We start from the raw sequence: 24,156 nt of genomic DNA on the forward strand, positions 1-24,156 counted from the left end.
TTTCCTCCCACAACCCAAAGACATGTGGGTTTGTAGATTAATTGGCCCAATATAAATTGCTCCTCGTGTGTAAGGAGTGGATGCGAAAGTGGGATATCATGGATGGTGACATTTGGTGGAGTCCCATTCTCCCTCTTCTCATTTCCTGCAACTCACCCTCTCACACCTTCCCTTCTTATCTCTAGCATTTGTTCCAACCTTCAGCCTATCACTACTCCCCCCACTTGCATATGTTGACCTTTGACCTGCCATTCTTTGTCTTGCTTCTCCTCTTTTCCAGCTTTCTTACCCCTCCCTACAATCAATCTGAAGAAGGGCCTCGACCCGAAACATAATGTATCCATGTTCTCCAGAGGTGCTGCCTGACCCTGACCCATAACTCCTATTTGTGTCCTTTTGTCCTAACACAGAACTAGTGGGAATGGGTGATTGATGGTTGGCATGGACCCGCATCTGCCAAAGGGCCTGTTTCCATGCTCTATTGTTCAATCAATCCCGAGGTCAGGATCAAAGATGGATCCCTGGGCTGGAAGGTAGCAGAACTACTTTGCAGAAAAAAAGAGTAATATACTATTTATTTTAACATATTCCTGCCTCGAAAGACAAGGAAAATAACTGCAGAGAGAAATGTAAACTTTGCAGGAGTTGTGGTGAGATCGAATCTTTCTCTTTTAAAATATTATGATAATTTCCCCATGCCTGATCTTGGCCTTGTATGAACTGATCCCATCTTGCCTCTCTCTTTTTGCCAGTCACCACAACTGAACGATTCTTCATTTTGCACTTCTGCATGTATCACTGCCACTTCTTTTGATATCAAAGAGAGCTGTTGTGGCTATATTACTGGATTAATAATATAGAAGTCTGTGTTGTTGTGCCTGGAACCAAGAGTTTAAAGCTTACTATATGTACACGTGCCAGGGGTGGTGTGAAGGCAGATACAATACTGGTGTTTAAGAGACTTTTGGATAGGCAGTGAATAGGGGAATATGAATCATGTGCAGAGGAGATTAGTTTAAATTGCCATCGTGTTTGGCACAGGCTGAAGAACCTGTTCCTGTGCTATGCTGTTCTTTGCTTTATGTATATTAGTGGAGTACTCAGTTATTACAAAATAAAATGTAGGAAATACTCAGTAGGTCAGGTAGCTTCAATGGAAAATGAAACTGAGGTAATGAACAGAGTCTGATGAAGGGTCTCGACCTGAAACATCACCTATTCCTTTTCTCCAGAGACGCTGCCTGACCCGCTGAGTTACTCCAGCATTTTGTGTCTTACTTTGGTGTAAACCAGCATCTGCAGTTCTTTCTTGCACACTTAATCAGCTCCGTGGTCTTGCTGATGTTGAGAGGAAGATTGTTGTTCTGGCAGATTTTCAGATTTTCAATCTCCCTTGTGTACTCTCACTCATTATCACCTGTTATTCGTCCAACAATGGTGGTGTCGTCTACAAATTTAAAGATGTTGCTGGAGCTGTGTCTGGCCATACAGACATGGGTATAGAGTGCATAGAGCAGGGAGCACACAGCCTTGAGATGCTCCTGTGTTGTTGCCAATTCGTACTGATTGTGGTCTGCTAATGAGGAAGTCTCCACTGATGCTGTCTGATCTGTTAAGCATCTCCAGTATTTTGGCTGTGCAGGGATGAGAAATTCAGTGTTTTGAAATGGAAAATTGTGTTAATGTAGCATGAAACAATTCAGTGCACATTTCTGTGTATCTTCCACCAGTCACTGACATTTGCTCATTCTGCAGTGGAATCTACTTGTTCCCTGGTACTGTTTTCTGGCATCAGCTTATCTCAATGATGTCAACAACAGTGACACATTCAAAACATCTCCAGCAAGATGTTCAACCACATGGCCTTGAATCAACTGATGTCGAAGAACCAGCGTCCACTGACACTAAAGCTGAGCATTAGTTAAAGGGCCAACACAATCAACCTGCCTTCAAGGTCAGATTGCTGCCGGGCTCACTCTGTTCCCTGGTCAGCCTCAACCATGATCCTTCCTTCCTTCTGCAAGTACCTTGCTGTAATCGAAACATGGGGCAGCAGAGTGGCGTGGTGGGTAGAGCTGCTGCCTCACAGCGTTAGAGACCCGGGTTCGATCCACATCTGTGGTGCTGTCTGTGTAGAGCTTGCACATTCTCCCTGTGATTGCTTGGGTTTCCTCCGTGTGCTCCGGTTTCATTCCACATGCCAAAGGTATGTGGGTTTGTAGGTTAATTGGCCTCTCTAAATTACTTCTGGTGTGTAGGGAGTGGATGAGAAAGTGTGATAATATAGAACTAGTAAACGGGTGATCGATGGTCAGCGTGGACTCGGTGGGCCGAAGGGCCTGTTTCCATGCTGTATCTCTAAACTAAACTAAACTAAACTAAACTAAACTAAAGACATTTCAATGGCCATTTGTCTAGACCTAGCACTCCTCTTCAGTGATAACGGAGGTTTGCAAAAGATGCTTTCAGGCACAACTGCCCTTGGCCACATAATTATTCTCAATTTCCCAGCCTCAGGCTCATTTCAGCCCACACCAGCAGCTATGTGCCACATGTCATGCCACACTAGGACCTCACTGAAAATCTCCACCCCACAAATCAGACCTCCAGCCTAACAGAGCAGACAAAGCCTTTTGTTTTCAATGCAGATTTCCCCGCAAAGTGCAGCCACTCAGACTGCACTCGTGTCATAAATTCATCAGTCACAGGAGCAGAATTAGGCCATTCAGCCCATCGAGTCCACTCTGCCATTCAATCATGGCTGATCTATCTTTCCCCTCAACCCCATTCTCCTGACTTCTCTCCATAGGCCTTTACACCCTTACTAATCACAGATCTGTCTATCTCCGCCTTGAAAATCCTCAGCGAGATTGCCCTCGTACTTTGCTGTCAGTAGTTCTAAAGAAGGGTCCCAACCCAAAATGTCACCTGTCCATTCCTTTCACAGATGCAGCCTGATCTGCTAAGATCCTCCAAAACTTCGTGATTTGGTGTCAGTAGCACCTAACTGAAGTCCCTGTCAAGAGAGGTGATCAGCCCCCATTTTAGAAAAGATATTCCATTTTCGCCTGCCCCTGAACTTGATCAGTAATCTCTCCCATACTCTTGAAATATAATGTTAATAACATTTAGTTAGTAACAAGATTATTCATTGCTCCAGATTCCTGCAGTCTCTTGTCCTCCATGTTGGCAACCATGTTCTCTATGGTTACTTCGAACAGAAGACCTCCCCCTTATGGACGAGGTGATCTATTGATCTCTTGTTCTTGTTAGCGTACTCCCCACTGTCAGAAATGGCTGGTGCAATTGTTGTAACGTAAACTAGCAAATGATGTTGCATGTTTCTGCCTATGGTTACATTACGTTGTTGATTATTATTGGACAGGACATCAAGAATAACAGGAGTGGCACAGTGACGCATTAGAATTGCTGTTCTTACAGAGCCAGAGACACAGGTTTGATCCTGACTACGGATGTTGTTTGCACAGAGTTTGTACGTTCCCCCTGTGAATGCGTGAGTTTTCTCCGGGCGCGTTACGTTCAGGTTTGTAGGCTAATTGGCTTCTGTAAATTGTTCCTAATATGAACTAGTGTAAGGGTGATCGTTGGTCAGCATGCACTTGGTGGGCCGAAAGGCCTGTTTTCATGCTGTATATCCAATCTAAACTAAAGTCTATTTTTCATTTTCATCATTTGAACCTTTAATGTCTGCCTGAGGGAACAGGCAGGGCCTTGATTTCGACTCTCATCAAAAAGACTGTTCTTCGGACATTGCCGCTCTCGTTCAGTGCTGCACTGGGAGGATCAGCTTGAACTTGAATTTCTGGAGCGGGACTTGAAGCCACACCTTCTTGACTCAAAAGCAAATGCTTCCCATTGAATGCAGCTAGTATTTGTGATACAAAAAAATGGTGTAGAACCATTTCTCATAGACATCCTCTGAATAGACATCACTGGGTGGCGCCGTCAGCAATGGCAGCCTCGCCAACAGTCTGTCTGTCTTTTTGTCTTTTTTGTTATTTTTCGTTTGTTTTAAAAGTATGTCTTAATGTTCTCTGGTTTGTTTTATGTGGGGGTTGGGGGAGGGGATCGGGGGAAACTTTTAAAAAAATCTCTTAACTTGCTGGAGATGCGATTGTTTTCCGGATCGTATCTCCAGCCGCTCTGCGGCCTAACATCATGGAGCTGGCGGCCTTGTTCGAGACCGACTTTGAGCCCCACCGCGGGGCCGTCGACTCACCATCGGAGCCTGCGATCCCTTGCCTGGGATGCTCCAACTGCGGCCCACAGATTTCATCATCGAGAAGCTCGCAGTCTCGGGTAGAGACTGATGTCGGGAAGCTCCAAAGTCTCAGGAGGTTCGACTAGCCCCGACCTGGGGTCCGATCGCCCAGCGTGGGGGGACTGAGATCCCCCCCGATGCAGGAGCTTGATTGACCCGACACGGAGGGCTCAACCACTGGCTGCAGGAGCCAAGATCGTCCAGTCAACAGATGGCTCGAGGCCCCCGACCGCGGGAGAACAAAGAAGGGAAGAGATTGAACTTTTTTTTCACCTTCCATTAAAGTGAGGAATGTGGAGGAGTCACTGTGGTGGATGTTTATGTTAAAATGTATTTTGTGTGTTTTGTTGCTTTTTATTGGTATGACTGCATGGCAAATCAAATTCCTCGTGTTGCAAAACATACTTGGTTAATAAAATATGATTATGATTATGATAAAAAAGATCTATCTTGTGACCTGTCTACTTTAGTATTTTTTGATCCCTGTTACAAACCCACAGTTATTTGACAAGGAAGCAAGGTGAAGCACAGATTATGTTTCTCTGAGAGCTAAGAAATGTACAAGCACAGGCCAATTGGCATTGATCAATGTCTAATAAAAACTACATCACGCAGAATCTGGTTTTGGATTCTTGGCGTATACTTTAGACAGGAATAGATTGACCTTGCCTTGAGAGCTTGCCACTTGTGTGCGTTTGGTCATCACTGGGGATAAGCAACTTATTCATGTCTGTTACCTGAATGTGCGAAAGAATATTACTGAAATGTGAGAGTAGATTGTACCATTTTCTTTTCGTTCTGGAGAATACTGAAGCAAAATCAACAATTTTTGTTGCAGTTTTATCAAACTTTGGTGAGGCCGCATTCGGAGTATTGTGTGAGGACCTGGTCACCCCATTACATGAAGGATGGAAGGCTTTGGAGAGGGTGCAGAACATATTTACCACAAAGCTGCCTGGATTAGAGGGCATTAGCTACAAGGAACGATTGGACAAACTAGGATTGTTTTCTCTGTAGCATCGGAGGCTGAAGGGAAACTTGAGAGAAATTATATAATCATGAGAAGCATAGATAAGGTAGTCAGTCAGAACCTTTTTCCCAGGTGGAAATGTTTAAGCCTAGAGGGCATAGCTTTAAGATCAGAGGAAGAATGTTTATAATCATGTACTGTATTGTCTTTCTGCTGACTGGAGAGTACGCAACAAGAGCTTTTCACTGTACCTCGGTACAGACAATAAACTAAACTAAACTGGGCAGGGCACAGAAAGTGGTAGATGCCTGCAATGTGCTGCCAGGGATGAGTGTCAGCAGATACAATAGTGGCCTCTAAGAGGCTTTTAGAGAAGCACGGATTGTAGGGTATCGAGTCATATGGATCACATGCAGGCTGAGGAGATTAGTTTAAATTCCATCTTCAAAATGGAATTCATGGACCTGTTTCTGAGCAGCACTATCTTATGTTCCATTATACTGGTGAACATGAAGGGTTTTTATGACAATCAGGCAAAAACCCGCCTTGGATTGTTGGCATGAACTTTGGACGGGAACAGATTGACCTTATCTGGGATTAGTGTGGATTCAATATAAAGGATGTTTGCGGGTCAGCATAGACCTGGAGGCCAAAGGGCTTGGTTCCATGCTGTACGCCCTGATGAAATTACTAGGATCTATATATAATGACAAAGATCACTTTTATCACTTTCAAAAACATTAGCTTTCATCGACATTTGAAGTGCAATTCACTCTATTATCAACACTTAATGAACTTAATGAGAGAATCAGGAACCTGTTGTTATTTAGTTTCAGCATTTAACCAGTGACTATGGAGTTCAGCTCCCATCACTCAGCTCATCTGATGACACTCAAATGATGGGGTTGAGGAAATAATTAAAAATAAAAGCAGTGTGGGTGGATACAAGCAAATGGAAAGAAAGAAACACAACAGACGGCATCTGAAGATGTGTTATTTTATAATTATTGGCTTGAATTCTACTGTCTGTCGCTAGAACTACACTACTGGCATGCAGTCATTCTGACTTAGCTAGGCTCTGGTCGGCTACATGCTAGGGCAGGACCTTCTGATGGATCCGGTGAACCAAATCTGTCCGGATATTGCACGTGAGCAGACTTGCTGGGATTGGAGAATTATCCTGGAAAACCACCCCCCCCCCCCACCCCCCCCTATCTTTGAGATATGGTGGAGAATCCAGACCCTGTTGTTTTCACTGGAGTTTGTATGGTACAGATAAGAAGCCATCAAAGGGAAGGTTAAGTCACAAAGTGCTGGAGTAACTCTGTGGGTCAGACAGCAACCCTGGAGAACCAGGATAGGCGACGTTTCAGATCTGGACCTTTATTCAGATCAAAACGTCGCCTCTCCATGTTCTTTAGGGATGCTGCCCGACCCCACAGAATTACTCCAGCACTTTGTGTCCTTTTTTGTAAATCAGCATATGTAGTTCCTTCTTTCTACACAGGGAAGATTAAGTCACAATTTTAATAAAAGCAGAAAATACTGATATTCAGCATGTCAGGCAGTATTTGTAATTATAGATGCTGTCAAACCTACTGTGTAACAGAATTTCTACTTCGAGTTCAGATTTTCAGCTGCTGTAATTTTGTCTTTTTTCCAACTTGCTTTGATGTAATTAAAAAAAAGTTTTAAACCTAATCTCAGCGCCTATCACTACAAATCTCCCGGACTGTTGGAAGAAACCATCAGGTTCACCAACGTCCTTCAGGGAAGGAAATTTGCTGTTGTTATTCAATCTGACCAAGTTTGGTTGATTCACAAAATGCTGGAGTAACTCAGCAGGTCAGGCAGCATCTCGGGAGAGAAGGAATGGGTGACGTTTCGGGTCGAGACCCTTCTTCAGACTGATGGGATTTGTACCAGCATCTGCAGTTATTTTCTTATACTACTTGGTTGATTCACAACTGTGTTCTCAGTTTGGTTCAGAAGGGATCAACAATAAATGACACCATGGCCAGAGTTATCTTTGTCCCGTGAATGAATGAATGAATGAATGCATTAATAAAGAGATATGTCTCCGAGTTAGAGCAATTCCTAAACTTAAAACTCCTTAAGGTTTTCACAGCCAGCAAAGCCCTGCCTCCCGTTTTGCCGATGGCTCAGGATATTTCGGGCAGGGTCGCTGCACAATGGTATGGCATGGAACTTTGTTTTGGTACTTTATTTCTTCAGTCTGAAGAAGGGTCTCGACCCAAAACGTTACCCATTCCTTCTCTCCAGAAATGCTGTCTGTCCCGCTGAGTTACTCCAGCATTTTGTGTCTATCTTCGATTTAAACCGGCATCTGCAGTTCCTTCCTACACAGTATACGAGTTGCCAGTTTGGCGCCATTTTTAAGTCCCAGTTGTTGTAAGTTGTCCCAGAAAATGCTGCCAACAGTGCAGCTGCTATCCAGGTCTCTCCCCTGGTTGCCACTGCGAAGGCCTGTAAGCAAAGGGAGACTCTCTGCACGTGGTCCAAATATAGGTCTAGAGAGAATGGTGGGGAGCAATACCAGGTGGTGGACTCAGTTCGGCACAATTTGTTCCATTGTTTTGGACAAACAACCAGGACATGTTATTTATGCTGCTACTACAATCCCCTCAGAAAGAAATCAATACCTCGGTAGAATGCTTTACCACATTTTAGATCTTTTGCAATGTTTAGCTTCGAGATGCAGCGTGGATATAGGCTTTTCGGCCCAGTGAGTCCAGTCCGAAAATCGATCACCCATTCATAGTCATTCTATGTTATTCCACTTTCTCATCAACTCCCTACACTAGGAGCAACTTCAGAGGGAGATTAACCTACAAACCTGCATATCTTTGGGATGCAGGAGGAAATCCATGAGCTCAAAGGCAGAACGTGTCAACTCCACACATATAGCACCCAAGGTCTGGATCATATCCGGGTCTCTGGTGCTGTGAGAGAGCAACTCTATCAGCTGCCAGGGAATTTTCAATAAAGTTCTTAGTGGTTTTAGGAAACTGTCTTTTAACCATAAAAAAAGGCACAAAGCATCTGCCTGACCTGCTGTGTTACTCCAATACTTTGTGTCTGTTTTTGTAAACCAGCACCTGCAGTTCCTTGTTTCTATTTGTCTTTTAACTATGTTTTGCACTGTTTAATCTATTGAGAGCAAGTAATCCATTGTCATGTCATATCTGTTTTAAAGGATCTTTTCATCCTGTACTAGTCAAGGCATTGAACTCAACTGGCACCAACAGTAAGCACATATGTTTCAATTGGCAACAACTGTTCTGTACCTGTCATTATTAGAACTTTGACGAATTACTCCTCGGTATGCCAGAAACTGTGGTTATGTCCCACCTAGCTTATATCCTGAAGCACCTTGTTTTAACCTTCCTTTATTGGCAGGTAATTTGTTTTGGTAGTTTTGAACAGATGTACGTACAATGGTAATTTATATGAGCCTACCCACAGGCGAAGTGATAGTAAAACTGGGAAGGGAAGGTTTACCACCTGATTTGCTTTGCACGGCATTTTCAAGCACATGATTTAGACATCAAGAATGAGACTGTGCTTAGGGCAAGCAGAAGTCATTAACACTGAATATTTATTCAATCTGATTTCATTGAATATTTCACATCATGGGTGTTGCCAGCCTGCAACTTTCATGCCACCCATGTTTGCCTGAGAATTCTGCAATTTATTTTGACTTGTTTTTTTTACTTTCAATTTTGGAGAACTCAAGATAATTTTCCCCATTCATCAATTAGCTGGCAAATCCATACATTTCCACACATTCATCTTTACTATTTCCAAATAAATGAGAGAAAATAGGATCCTCGGCATTCCCAGAAGAGCATATGGCTTACATGGGGAGAAAAAAGAATTGTAAGGAATTGTGGGGAACTAGGAATTTATGGACATATTTTCATTTCCAATTGGTACTTCAGGATTAATATTATTAAACTCTCCACATGTACTTAATATGCTAGTGTGGCCAGTCTTTGTTACTGCTGCATTGGGCATTTTCTCCTGCAAGATATCTGACAGATTAATACCTGGAGCAGTAATAATCCTGTCAAAGCATTGAAAGAAATCTGCTGGAAATGCCATCTGTCCATGTTATCCAGAGATGCTACTTGACCCACTGAGTTACCCCAGCACGCTTTTTCCAGTAAGGTCCACTTGTTCAGTGACTCTTGGTAAGGATAATCACCTCCTGGACTTATTTAATTACCCAAGAATGTTGGAAAAGAGTGTTTCCATTTAATGATACCCGACAGTCTTTTAAGAGTCTATCAATCACACTTTTAAACCAACACAAAGTGTATCATGCAAAACAGGTTCCCTGAGAAAACATTTACTTGTAACCTATTCAAAGAAGGAGGAAGAACATCCATTATGACAGCTGCTAGTGTTTACCTTCTGCACTGCTGGAGAAAATGGGCTTATTCCCATTTTTGGCATTTCCCATTAAACCAGAAATATCAGGGATCTTAGGGCTAAGTCCATAGCTCGCTGAAGGTGGCAACACAAGTAGATAGCGAGGTAAAGAAGGCGTATGGTCAGCATCCCTTCATCAGTTGAAGCTTTAAGTTTACAGTAAGGGCAGGAAGTCACGTTAAAGCTTTATAAAAGTTTGATTTGGTCGGCATTTGGAGTATCATGTGCAGCTTGGATCGCCCATTACAGAAAGGATGTGAAGGCCTTGGAAAGAATGCGGAAGAGGATGACCGGGGTGTTGCCTGGATTAGAGGCTATAAGCGACAAGAACATGGATTGTTCTCTCTGGAGTGTCAGAGGTTGAGGGGAGATTATAAAATTATGAGAGGCATAAATAGGACAGACAGTCAGAATCTTACTCCCAGGATAGAAATGTAAAAGCTTTAAAGTGAGAGTGGGCAAGGAGATGTGTGGGCCATGTAATTTTGACATGAAGAGTGCTGGGTGCCTGGAACATCGAAACGTATAAGATTATTAAGGGGTTGGACACGTTAGAAGCAGGAAACGTGTTCCCAATGTTGGGGGAGTCCAGAACAAGGGGCCACAGTTTAAGAATAAGGGGTAGGCCATTTAGAACTGAGATGAGGAAAAACTTTTTCAGTCAGAGAGTTGTGAATCTGTGGAATTCTCTGCCTCAGAAGACAGTGGAGGCCAATTCTCTGAATGCATTCAAGAGAGAGCTGGATAGAGCTCTTAAGGATAGCGGAGTCAGGGGGTATGGGGAGAAGGCAGGAACGGGGTACTGATTGAGAATGATCAACCATGATCACATTGGATGGCGGTGCTGGCTCGAAGGGCCGAATGGCCTCCTCCTGCACCTATTGTCTATTGAACACACTGCCAGGGTGCATAGGTTAGGCCACAATGTTGAAATAGTTGAAAATACAATTACAGGTGGCACAAACATTGTTGTGGTTGTTGTGAGGACGGTCGCAGAAGGCTGCAGCAAGATATAAATTGGAAGGAAACTGGCTAGGGCGTTGGCAGATGGAAATTAATTCTGACTTGTGCCAATTGCGAGGTGATGGGGAATGAGATATACCATACATATTAGGTCACGAAGGAAAGGTGATGAAAAAATAGGGCGTGGGATTCAAGTTTACAGTTCTCTGAAAGTGGCAAAACAAGTCAATAGGGTGGTGTAGAAGGGCAATGGTATGCTTACCTTCAAAGGTCAGGGCATAGAATATAACAGTTGGAATGTTATATTGCAACTTTACAAAATACTGGTTGGACAACACCTGGAGTATTGTGTGTAGTTCTGGTTGGAAGGATGCAATTGTGCTGGAGAGCGTCCCACGGAGGTGCACCATGATGTTTCCTTGATTGCAGGTTATTGGGAGATTGTATAGGCTGGGGTTTTTTCCCCTGGAGCAAAGGAGGCGGAGGCATTGAGATTATGGGAGGCATAGATAGATCCCTTGGTTGAAGTATCAAAAATAAAGGGTGCTGGTTGAAAGTGAGAGGAAGGAGTTTTAAAGGGATTTCAGGGGAACGTTTAAAAAAAATAAGAATGTGGTTAACCTGTTGAGATGATGGTCTAATCACAATATTTAAGAGGCATTTAAACAGACAGTTAAATAAGATTGTATCCTTCTATGCCGTGTCTATGTGACAAAATAGGATTCATGTAGATGCGCAAAGGGGCAATTTCTGTGTTGCATTACACGATATGTTGTATTTTGTAATAATGATGTAGATTAGTTTTATTCTGGGGTCTGCAGACTATTAATTGGTTTACGTGCTGTTTTTTTAAACTATCTTTACAGGATGTAGCTGTGGCTGACAAAGGCAACATTTATTGTCCCTCCCTAATTGTGCCTTTTGAAGTTAGTGTAAGCCGCCTTCTTGAACTTGGACTAAAATAAGCAGCACCGCAACGCGTAAAATGGCAAACTCTCTTAAACCTGCAGTGGTACACAATTCATTCTTAATATTTTTTCTGATATATAATTTGTCTAAGATTCTGTGCAGCTGCTGGAACAAGAGATGTCTTTGTCCCTTTCTCACATTCTTTGCATCCTATCTCAACAGGATTTTTTTAACAGGGAGGGTGCAGTTAACAAAACAGGGGATGAACTAATTTGTTCTGTCCATAAATCCTCCTTTGAAAATCATTTGAAGGCAGTAGATCCTACAGATAAAATAGCCGCATGGATACACTTTGCAGTGCACCAACTGACATAACAAAGTTTGTGCCGATGTTCTAGGTTCAAAATAACTAGTTGGTTTAAAACAGATGGCTTGTTTTCGCCTTGATGAATTGAATTGTTGGTTCGGATTCTTTTTCTGTATTGTAACAATGTCATCAGTTCATAAGTTCTAGGAGCAGAATTATGCCATTCGGTCCATCAAGTCTACTCCACCATTCAATCATGGCTGATCTATCTTTTCCTCTCAAACCCATTCTCCTGTCTTCTCCCATAACTCCTGATCCCTCACTAATCAAAAATCAGGATACTTTAAGAAAAGAGGGGACTAAAGTTCTTCATGTTAATCTGGCTTAATAGTTAAAAGAACTGATTGTGTTGAGTTGCAATTTCTAAGTATTCTTTAGTTTAACAAAGATGATTTTCTGTGCCCCAGCATAAAGTGAAATAAAGCATCAATATGTAGGCTGTGTGTTTAGGGACAGCACAGCTCATGGATAATTCACCAAGTGTGCCATTTTTGGTTGAGTGCAAATCAGAGGCCAGCTCTGCCGTTTGTGTCATCGTGCTAAACACTATTCTGCCGTTCCAAGCCATAATTTATGTGCTTCTGCACTCGGTATAGTAAGCAATAGTGTTTGTAAGTGCAGAATTTCATATACATGCACTTACAAATATACATAAGCACTACTTAGGTAGATTACATGGCAAAATTACCATTTTATTGGGATGTTGTCAAATGGAAATGAGCTATTTTCGGCTTTGTTTTACTGTTAATGTGAGTGAAAGGTTTATGTTTTTGTCAAAAATTAAGGACTAAAATAAAGGGCTGAAGGTGTACTTACAGTGATTACAAAGATTTCTTGGAATTTACAGCTCATACCTAATGTGACAGGCACTATGAAAAATTTGTATTTTGGGCAAGTAATATGAAATTACTTAGATTCATCCACAAAACATTTCCTGCTTCCTTGGCAATTTTTCATATAAAATCATGCTCCAGCTGCAAATTACATCTAATTGCTGTTGCTATTGATATTCACTGATTTGTGGTGAGATGTATTGAGCTAAATCATTTGGGCTTTCAACAAGCAATGTTCTTACCTTCCATGTAACATTTAGTGTTTTATGCTCCCACAAATTCCTGGCTAATGTCACTCAGGTGATTGCTTCCAGTGTTCTGGCACAGTACAGGGCCGTTTGTTATTACTCAATCATTTCTAAATTTCCCCAATGTTTTCTTCAGTTCTTAAATACCATCTGTAGACTGGCACAGGAATTGCCCAGTGCTAGTTCGACCTCTGCATCCCTCTGTGTAGCAGTTCTTTATGGACATATTTACACTTACAGCAAAGATTTGGTGCTGTTTAAAACAGCAGGTTATACAACCTCCAATGAACAAACTCCTTTTAGATTTCAGCTGGGACCTGACAAATGATCAGCTACACGATGAGACATTAAACTGACCCTTGTTGCATGGATACCATCAGCTGATGCTAGTAATTCTAAAACCAATGGTTAGAGTCATAGTGTCAAAGAGTGATACAGAGTGGAAACAGGCCCTTCGGCCCAACTTGCCCACACCAGCCAACATGTCCCAGCTGCACAAGTCTTACCTGTTCATATTTGGGCCGAATCCCTCCAAACCTGTTGTATCCATGTACCTGTCTGTTTCTTAAATGTTGGGATAGTCCCTGCCTCAACTACCTCCTCTGGCAACTTGATCCATACCCCTTACCCCTTTACCCTTTGTGTGAAAAAGGTACCCCTCAGATTCCTATTAAATCCTTTCCCCTTCACCTTAAAGCTATGTCCTCTTGTCCTCGATTCGCCTACTCTGTGCATTAAGTTTGGCTCTTTAAAAATCATTAAGTCTTGGAATATCGTGCATGTATTGTCAAACATAGAAATCCCAGACTTGCATTGGATTCTGGGCATTAAATCCATCAGCTTTCTTTGCTAGCAGGTTGAAAGTTGTGGGTTCCAAGGCCTCAGTGATTTCAATTAAGGTTATGGGGATTTGGACAAAAAGGATAAGAAGTTTTAAGACACAAGGAACTGCAGATTCTGGAATCTGAAGACATGCTGCCAAGTTACTCCAACACTTAGCGTTCGACCCAGGGAAATACGTTTGTGTTGTTTAATTACTTCCCATTGTTTTAGATTTTTTATATACAGTAAACCATGATTATAACGGACCATAGAGAGGAGAATGGTGTCCGTTATTGCCGATTGTCCGCTGTAACCGAGTAAAGGATTACCCAGTAATAGAGTATCATTGCACATGTTGTAGAAACAAAGATCTGCGGATGCTGGCTAATACACGCAAGGACACAAAGTGCTGGAGTAACTCAGCAGGTCAGTTACCTCTAGAGAACATGGATAGGTGATGGTTTGGGCCAAGACTCTTTTTCAGACTTCTCTGTCTGGAACTGGGCCTGGAATCCAGTTGTGTTGACAGACCTGGCCTGCTGGCAGCCAGCGGAAAGGAGAGGAGTGGCAGGATCATTGGTTATGGCCAGCCGGAGTGCAGGTACGGGTCAGCAGTGGTGGCGGCAGGTGTGGCCTGGAAGCAGCCGAGAAGGCGTCGGCAGACTGGGGAGGGCATCGGCAGCCTGACCTGGCAGCGATGGTCGGTAGGTCTGACTGCTATAACCAAAATCCATTCAAAAGAGATCAGTAATAATGAGGGGTTACTGTATATAGTTATGTTTTAATGGTTTTGGGATATCTTTCAATGTCAAAGAAAGTTAAACTTGGGACAGGGCTTTATGGGCAGTTATGGTTATCCTCACCGTGTAACCAGAAATATGTTGCCACTTGGACCAAACCCTTTGGACACCACAAGGCGACAAAAGTAACCATCCATGTTTGGACCAAGTGCATGCTGGGGAGAAACCAAATCAACAAGGCCTAACCCCTTGACCACCTTCACAAGATCACAAACTCAAACTAAACAATGCTCAATTAAGTGAATCCAGTTGATGTTATTTCTGAAAAGGTTTTGATGTAAAAAAGAAAAATATAAAACCTCGGCCCTGGAAACTTATGTAAATATAGAAAGGACACGATTTCTCAGAAGTCATCACATATATATGGTTGTTAGAAACAACTCATATTTTGTCAATGCTGTAGGAAAATAACTGCAGATGCTAGTACAAATCGAAGGTATCACAAAATGCTGGAGTAACTCAGCAGGTCAGGAGAGAAGGAATGGGTGATGTTTCGGGTCGAGACCCTTCTTCAGACTGATGTCAGGGGGGCGGGACAAAGGAAGGATATAGGTGGAGACAGGAAGATAGAGGGAGAACTGGGAAGGGGGAGGGGAAGAGAGGGACAGAGGAACTATCTAAAGTTGGAGAAGTCAATGTTCATACCGCTGGGCTGCAAGCTGCTCAAGCGAAATATGAGGTGCTGTTCCTCCAATTTCCGGTGGGCCTCACTATGGCACTGGAGGAGGCCCATGACAGAAAGGTCAGACTGGGAGTGGGAGGGGGAGTTGAAGTGCTCAGCCACCGGGAGATCAGGTTGGTTAAGGAGGACTGAGCGAAGGTGTTGAGCGAAACGATCGCCGAGCCTGCGTTTAGTTTCGCTGATGTAAAGAAGTTGACATCTGGAGCAGCGGATACAATAGATGAGGTTGGAGGAGGTGCTGGAAAGACTGTTTGGGTCCTTGGATGGAGTTGAGGGGGGAGGTAAAGGGACAGGTGTTGCATCTGTGGTTGCAGGGGAAAGTGCCCGGGGATGGGGTGTTTGGGTAGGAAGGGATGAGAGGACCAGGGAGTTACGAAGGGAACGGTCTCTGTGGAACGCAGAAAGGGGAGGGGATGGGAAGATGTGGCCAGTTGTGAGGTCCTGTTGGAGGTGACGGAAATGTTGGAGGATGATTTGTTGGATACGCTGGCTGATGGGGTGGAAGGTGAGAACGAGGGGGATTCTGTCCTTGTTACGAATGGGGGGAGGGGGAGCAAGGTCTGATGTTGATAGACCCGAAACACCCAATGACCCCAGGTTACATCACTGATGATGTGTTCAGGAGCATCAAGAGATGTATTTATCAATCACCCCATCATTGGTGCATTCTGCTATAGTCTGTATAGCTGCAAAGGTGGCCTTCACTGTGCAGAATGGACAGGCATTACACGCGACTTCAACTACGAGATCACGGCCTTCTGTTTCTCAAATAATGAATGCGGACCAAAAATCTTTGGTTCACGGTGCCTGAAACAAAGATGCTGACAGTCTCACATTATTTCACAGGTCACAAATGTTACTTGATTTTTGTTATTTTCACCTAACTTGGGGGCTTCTCTTCTCTTCCTCCCCTCCCCAAATCAATAAAACCACTCAACTGCGAGAAAGAAAACTCTAGCCATTGCTGGCTATCAGGGGAGTTCCAAGCACTGTTCGCTTTGGTATCTGCAATGTCCCTCGACCTTATTTTGTTAGCCCTATACTTCTAGCCCAGCAAAATCTTGTCTATTTTTTTTTCAAACGGGTTGAATTTTCCATTCTGCAAGGATACATAAATTGTAAGGAGCACTCAATAATAATTATAACATTTAACATCACCGAGTAAACATCTCTGTTAAAGAAGGCTATGATTCTCATCCTTGGATTTCATCTAGCAAGGCCAGGTGGAATGTGGCCAACACATAAGACTGGACAATAAATATCATCTTGCCCATCCTCAAGTTAATAAGAATAATTTATTTAATGTGGAATGGATGTATCCCGTATGTCAATGCAAAGAAATCTGGCATACTTCCTCACGGGATATTTGCAAACCAGATGGACTTTTATGACATTCTGGCATTTTTAGTCATAATTTTCTAATACTAACCCACAATTTTTTTTAATCATATTTATGCGGCGAGGAATTACGCTCAATTTATGAGTCAAATGTCAAGAATGTTTAATTGTCATATGTACTGGCAACGGGACAATTAAATTCTTACTTGCTGCAGCTTTACAGGCCCGTAAATGCAAAGTCAGTTAAATATATAATCATAACGAAAAATTAACAATCATAAAATTACTAACCATGATAGTGCAAAACCGAAGTCTATAATGCAACCAAAGGTACAGTCCATAGAAGTTTACAGTTGCTGAGGATAGTGTTGTATGGCGTTGAAGAAACGAATGGTTGCTGGTAAGAAATGGTTCTTGAACCTGGTGGTTACAGTTAACTACTTCCCAATGGTGGTAGCGAAACAAGAGCTTGGCCAGTGTGGGTGAGTTTTTGATGACGTTAGTTGCTTTGGAGGCAGTGTCTCGTTTAGATGCCTTTGATGGTGGGAAGGTCAGTACCTTGATGCATCCAGCAACATCTACTACTCTTCTTCCCTCCTCGATGTTCGAGTAGCCGAACCTAAATGTGATGTAACCAGCATTATAAATGTTTTGACTTTAGATAATGGTCAAAAATACCAGGGATTCTATTAATCAGCAGCACCATATTTTTTTAACTTCTTAATAAACAGCTGCATTGTACAAACTTTCATTTTGGTTAATGCAGTGTATTATTTCTTTTATTACATTTGGACCTTTCTGAAATTAGATTTTTTTTTTTCATTCCTACATTATATAGAATACTTTACAGTCTAACATTTTTACATTACTTTGTTGACATTTTTGCATTTGGTTATTTCACATTTAGGCAAGTGTCAGTGTTGCTCAGTACCGCATTGTCAATGACGACAATATTCAGATTCAATGCTCAAAGCCCCTTTGTGCCTATCAAGGTGAATAATTTTTTTAAAAACTTTTATTCATTTAAAATAAATGCATGGAATTTTTCATGATTTCCAGACCAAGAGATAACCTCCAAACACAATCATCAAAAAAAAACTGCCATCAAATGCAAGGTAATTTTGGATGATCATCAACTCTTCATAAAATAGTATTGTGCTGTTGAATTATGCATGCTGCCTATAAGATTTACATTCAATGCATCCCCTTACTATTTGATCTAGAACAGGGGTGTCAGATGTAAAGCCAAATTGGTGCTGCAAAACAGTTTCCTGTGGCCACAGGAGGATTGCTCAGAAATAAGTTTGAGTTGTTATAATAAGAACCTGACACCTGATCAGTGCAGCAGCATTTTTTCTATCAGAGTTGCAACTCAATACAGTAGAAAATTATTTGCATAACTCTCCAAAACATAGGATAGGCATCTTTGATATTCTATTTAACTACACATTCTAAATTCATAAGGAACTGTTTGCATTATAATTTCTTGAATTCTAAAAATAATTCAAGGAAAATAGTACAATTCTAAAACAATGACATGTATACTAGAGAATGCATTGCAGGCTTGATACTGCACTATATTTGAGAGTTATTTTCTTTCCAGTGGCTGTTAAACATAGGCATCTAGTGGTTGTTACAAATCCCTAATCAAGTTACAAGTAATGGTCTGTTGGAGAGCATGGGTATCAATTCCAACTTACGATAGAAAGGAGATTCAAACAGGGGGCCACACAGTCTTAACGTCGAGTAATTCATATCAATCCATCTCACACATCTCATTAACCCTTCTGGCAATGCAGTGGGCATTCTTCAGAAAGGGAACCCAGCTGCGGTACATGGATCAAAAATGTAAAAATGTTGCTTTATTAAAGATCTGAGTTAAAAGACAGAAGGCCTCACCTACTAACCTTCTTTTTTGCATTGGTCTCCATTTCAAATTCTTAGTACAATTTATCTTAAGATATTCAAATAAAAAGCTGGATGATCTGACAGGCTGTCCTTTTATCCAACATGTTAGTGAGGCAGAAACAACAGAAATGTGCCGACTTCATGCCCCAGTGTACTTTAATTTTAGTTTTAAGGCAATATATGGTGAAGAGTAGACTCTACGCATTGCAATATGTTTAAATTCAGCAGATATTCCCTGTCCTTTAATGTGGATGCTCTGTAAGAAAGTATTATCTCTATAAGAAAGAAAATATTAGCGTTTCCTCCACACAGAGTAAAATGGTATTCAACTAAAAAGTGATGTTTAAGAAGTATAAGAAAATAACTGCAGATGCTGGTACAAATCGAAGGTATTTATTCACAAAGTGCTGGAGTAACTCAGCAGGTCGGGCAGCATCTCAGGAGAGAAGGAATGGGTGACGTTTCGGGTCAAGACCCTTCTTCAGACCCTTCTTCTGAAGAAGGGTCTCGACCCGAAACGTCACCCATTCCTTCTCTCCCGAGATGCTGCCCGATCTGCTGAGTTACTCCAGCACTTTGTGAAAAAGTGATGTTTGTTTGCTCTGATTGTTTAGTTATTGTAGCAGTGGTTGTATTCCCGGAAGAAGCTAGTCACACCACATCAAGAGGAAAAAAATAGTCAAGGCAAATGTGGGTCCCTTGAAGACAGAAGCAGGGGAATTTATTATGGGGAACAAAGAAATGGCAGACGAGTTAAACCGTTACTTTGGATCTGTCTTCACTGAGGAAGATACACACAATCTCCCAAATGTTCTAGGGGCCGGAGAACCTAGGGTGATGGAGGAACTGAAGGAAATCCACATTAGGCAGGAAATGGTTTTGGGTAGACTGATGGGACTGAAGGCTGATAAATCCCCAGGGCCTGATGGTCTGCATCCCAGGGTACTTAAGGAGGTGGCTCTAGAAATAGTGGAAGCATTGGAGATCATTTTTCAATGTTCTATAGATTCAGGATCAGTTCCTGTGGATTGGAGGATAGCAAATGTTATCCCACTTTTTAAGAAAGGAGGGAGAGAGAAAACGGGTAATTATAGACCAGTTAGTCTGACATCAGTGGTGGGGAAGATGCTGGAGTCAATTATAAAAGACGAAATTGCTGAGCATTTGGATAGCAGTAACAGGATCATTCCGAGTCAGCATGGATTTACGAAGGGGAAATCATGCTTGACAAATCTACTGGAATTTTTTGAGGATGTAACTAGGAAAATTGACAGGGGAGAGTCAATGGATGTGGTGTACCTCGACTTTCAGAAAGCCTTCGACAAGGTCCCACATACGAGATTAGTGGGCAAAATTAGGGCACATGGTATTGGGGGTAGGGTACTGACATGGATAGAAAATTGGTTGACAGACAGAAAGCAAAGAGTGGGGATAAATGGGTCCCTTTGGGAATGGCAGGCAGTGACCAGTGGGGTACCGCAAGGTTCGGTGCTGGCACCCCAGCTATTTACGATATACATTAATGACTTAGACGAAGGGATTAAAAGTACCATTAGCAAATTTGCAGATGATACTAAGCTGGGGGGTAGTGTGAATTGTGAGGAAGATGCAATAAGGCTGCAGGGTGACTTGGACAGGTTGTGTGAGTGGGCGGATACATGGCAGATGCAGTTTAATGTAGATAAGTGTGAGGTTATTCACTTTGGAAGTAAGAATAGAAAGGCAGATTATTGTCTGAATGGTGTCAAGTTAGGAGGAGGGGGAGTTCAACGAGATCTGGGTGTCCTAGTGTATCAGTCAATGAAAGGAAGCATGCAGGTACAGCAGGCAGTGAAGAAAGCCAATGGAATGTTGGCCTTCATAACAAGAGGAGTTGAGTATAGGAGCAAAGAGGTCCTTCTACAGTTGTACCGGGCCCTGGTGAGACCGCACCTGGAGTACTGTGTGCAGTTTTGGTCTCCAAATTTGAGGAAGGATATTCTTGCTATGGAGGGCGTGCAGCCTAGGTTCACTAGGTTAATTCCCGGAATGGCGGGACTGTCGTATGTTGAAAGGCTGGAGCGATTGGGCTTGTATACACTGGAATTTAGAAGGATGAGGGGGGGTCTTATTGAAACATATAAGATAATTAGGGGATTGGACACATTAGAGGCAGGAAACATGTTCCCAATGTTGGGGGAGTCCAGAACAAGGGGCCACAGTTTAAGAATAAGGGGTAGGCCATTTAGAACGGAGATGAGGAAGAACTTTTTCAGTCAGAGAGTGGTGAAGGTGGGGAATTCTCTGCCTCAGAAGGCAGTGGAGGCCAGTTCGTTGGATGCTTTCAAGAGAGAGCTGGATAGAGCTCTTAAGGATAGCGGACTGAGGGGGTATGGGGAGAAGGCAGGAACGGGGTACTGATTGAGAGTGATCAGCCATGATCGCATTGAATGGCGGTGCTGGCTCGAAGGGCTGAATGGCCTACTCCTGCACCTATTGTCAATTGTCTATTATCAAGACGAGAAATACTTGTTCCATGCCGTTTTTGAATAATAATTAAGATTTATTCAAATACTTCCATCAGATTACCATTAAATTCTGTCATGTGTCCAAATTCTACAAGGCTGTTGTTTTTGATTATGATGAGAAATAAGGCACTCGTGCCATATGCATGTTTATTTTCCAAATTAGAAAAAAATGACATCAAAAGGTACAGAGAAAACTGACAGAATAATCTTTAATGGGAAACAGTAGCAAAAATTGTAATATTTTATTCCAAGTTGAAATTGTGAGATAACCCAAAAATCAGATTTGAGAAGACTATTTACAGATCTCAAATTGAAGGATGATAACAATTGCTACTGGAGGTAAAATGTTGGCTGTTTCTTAGACTTGTGTCAATTAACACAGAAGCAGAATGATTCAATCTTGACCCTTAATGGTGACAATGTCGTTAGGCAGTAGCACAAGTAAAACAATGCATTCTAGACTTTAAGCAAGAGACCTTTATGTCAGGTGTAGACATTGCAATTATATCTAAACTTCCTGGTTTGTCTGTAGAAATCTCCCATAATTCCTTCCTAAATTTCTCATTCATTATATTACACTGTAAAATCTATAGAGTACGCTACAAAAATTGAGATTTACACCCCATCTCCCTATATGCAGGTATAAAAGTCACACAGTCACAAGGTAGGCCAATGCTAGTTCAGGTCTTGTAAACTCACTTTCCTTGCATCATTTGTTTATCCTAACTGCTGGCCTGCCACCAGACACACATGCCACCACACAGATATATATATCTATGCTCAAGAAATGCTGTATCCTCTCTGCTTAGCAATTCATGCGAGGAGCCATTTTGTCTACAAAAATATCAGCTGGCTTTCTGCTATTTACACATACCAATGGAGCCCAAATGGCTTTGGCTCCACGCAGCCATCTACTTTTATTTCAGATGTCAGTTGGTCATGGCTTACTTAGCCTGCCTTTCTCTCACTGTTTCTCACCAATATCTTCAGTCAAGTTTCTGATATTATTCAAGCAGAGAACTAACCAATATTATAACTTCCATTAAAATACATGTATATTTTTAATTAGGTATTTTATGCTAAATTTAAGCATAAAAAATAGAAGTGGATGATTCAGAATCTGACATATTGTATTGACTATTAGATGGATTACATTTTGAAGATGGTGACCATACACTTTCATTAAGGCAAGCTGGTCATGAGGGTTCTGCATTTTCTGGTTGCCTAGCAAGAATATAAAATCCATCTAGCCTGTTCTCTTTCAGTGAGTGTGTGAGTTAAGAGCTGTTCTTTTGTGGTTAACTCAGTTAATGGACTGGAATTTGTGGTCATAAAGACTATGAGACTATCACTTTTCACTGTTATTAGTGAGTAAACCAGACGGCAACTTCCAGTGTCCGCATGTGCACAGATAAGTGCAGAAATCAGGAAATTACTGTCCGCGTTTCACTGTTGCTCCACAAGTTTCACTGCACTGTTTTGTTGCTGAGGGGATTCACCATTCAACATATGGTGTAAAGATGTTTGGTACTTACCCAATGAATAGAAGCTAAATGCACCATGAAGTGTTGTGCTTGAACATTCCAGTTTAAGCGATTTTTTTGCTGATGTGGTGACTTTCAATTAATTCCAAACAAGCTTTCTGAGATTCTATCTGTGCAATGATAGAACCTCATTGAGATTCATTGTTGGACGTTTAAAACAATTCACATTACTTTCATTTTTGTCGATTGTTCTTGTGCAATCTTGTGTTATTTGGGATTTTTTAATTTTTTTAAAACATTTGTTTTATACAACCTGGATGTTGCCAGTTAGGCCATCATTTATTACACATCCCCAAATACTCAAAGATACCGATGAACCACTTTCTTGAGCCACTACAGTGCTCAGAATGAATGTACTTCCCAGTGTTTTTGGTAAGAGGTTCCAGGATTTAGATGCGACAAAGATAAAGGAATGGCATTATCTTTCCACGATGGGTGCTTGCAAGGCTTGCTATCCTTGGACCTTCTTGGTGATGTGGACCATGGGTTTGGAAAGGACTATCAATGCATCCCAACTGTCAAAAAGCATACTGTCAAAGCAACTAACAGAGGCATTTTGTTGATGTTAGACACTGCAATGGGAGTTGAGAGACTTCTAAGTTCTAAACACAATTAGCTTTTTATTATTAGTAAAAGCTTATCTGTTAACATAATACCATATCTGATAACATTTATTTCCAAACTGAAAAGCCCATAGCCTCAACGTTAAGTCCACAGCACAAGCACAGCAGCAGCACTTTTTCTGTGCTATTGGATTGTGCTGAACTGCTAAACTGATCACACAATACTATTGCACTTTCATCCATGCATGAAGCACAAGTGGAAAATTCAGTTTCTGGCTGCAGTGATGTCAATTGACAGCCCTTGAAGTCGCTGCTGCAATATTAAAGCATGCATGTGCACTGAAGAGACTGAGGATTTTGACTGGAAAACTGGCCGGATCTACACTCTGCACATTAGTGCTGATAGACAAACCTTTCCAAATGCTTGATCCCCAGCGTTCCCATCCTCACAATTATGTGGATCCGTGGAGGGTAGGTCAGCAGATGAGGACTGAAGGAACAGGCATATCCTATGCATTATCTTGTTCAATGGTCGTCCTGAGACACACAAAGCCAAAGGTTCAAAAGAATAAGATTCTTGCAGATCCAATCCATTGATATAAATAGTATTTTTTGGCCATGCTTTCAAAGGAATTAAGTTGAAATTAAGATACAAAATGTTACAGCTCACATGTTTACCATTATTATTCTATGGTGGCTTAACCCAGATTGCTAAGATTTTTGTATAAGTTTTATTGGGGAATTAGTAAATGTCAAATAAAAAGCATTGTCGCATAGCCTCCTTGATGTTATGGGTCAAAAAAGAAGTTATACATTAATCTTCTCTGACTCTGAACTACTTGGATTTTCATAGATTATAATGGGTTGATTGATGTTTCTGACTAAAATACATTTCCTGCTCTTGCAGATCTTCTCTATCCACTGGCAAACTATTTGTCCCTCAGAGACCACACTGGAAAAGCCTC

The 24,156-nt window shown here is 41.8% G+C and overlaps 1 protein-coding gene across 1 annotated transcript in view; it reads right to left on the minus strand.

The window, feature by feature from the left end:
- Positions 1-24,156, minus strand: part of LOC144608261 (uncharacterized) — a 30,424-nt gene that overhangs the window by 1,484 nt on the left and 4,784 nt on the right. Inside the window, exon 3 of the mRNA XM_078425861.1 lies at positions 16,961-17,288. Within this exon, the coding sequence (XP_078281987.1) occupies positions 16,961-17,288 (328 nt within the window). The remainder of the gene's footprint in view (positions 1-16,960; positions 17,289-24,156) is intronic.

Source organism: Rhinoraja longicauda, chromosome 31, assembly GCF_053455715.1.
Source record: "Rhinoraja longicauda isolate Sanriku21f chromosome 31, sRhiLon1.1, whole genome shotgun sequence".
Lineage (NCBI taxonomy): Eukaryota > Metazoa > Chordata > Chondrichthyes > Rajiformes > Arhynchobatidae > Rhinoraja > Rhinoraja longicauda.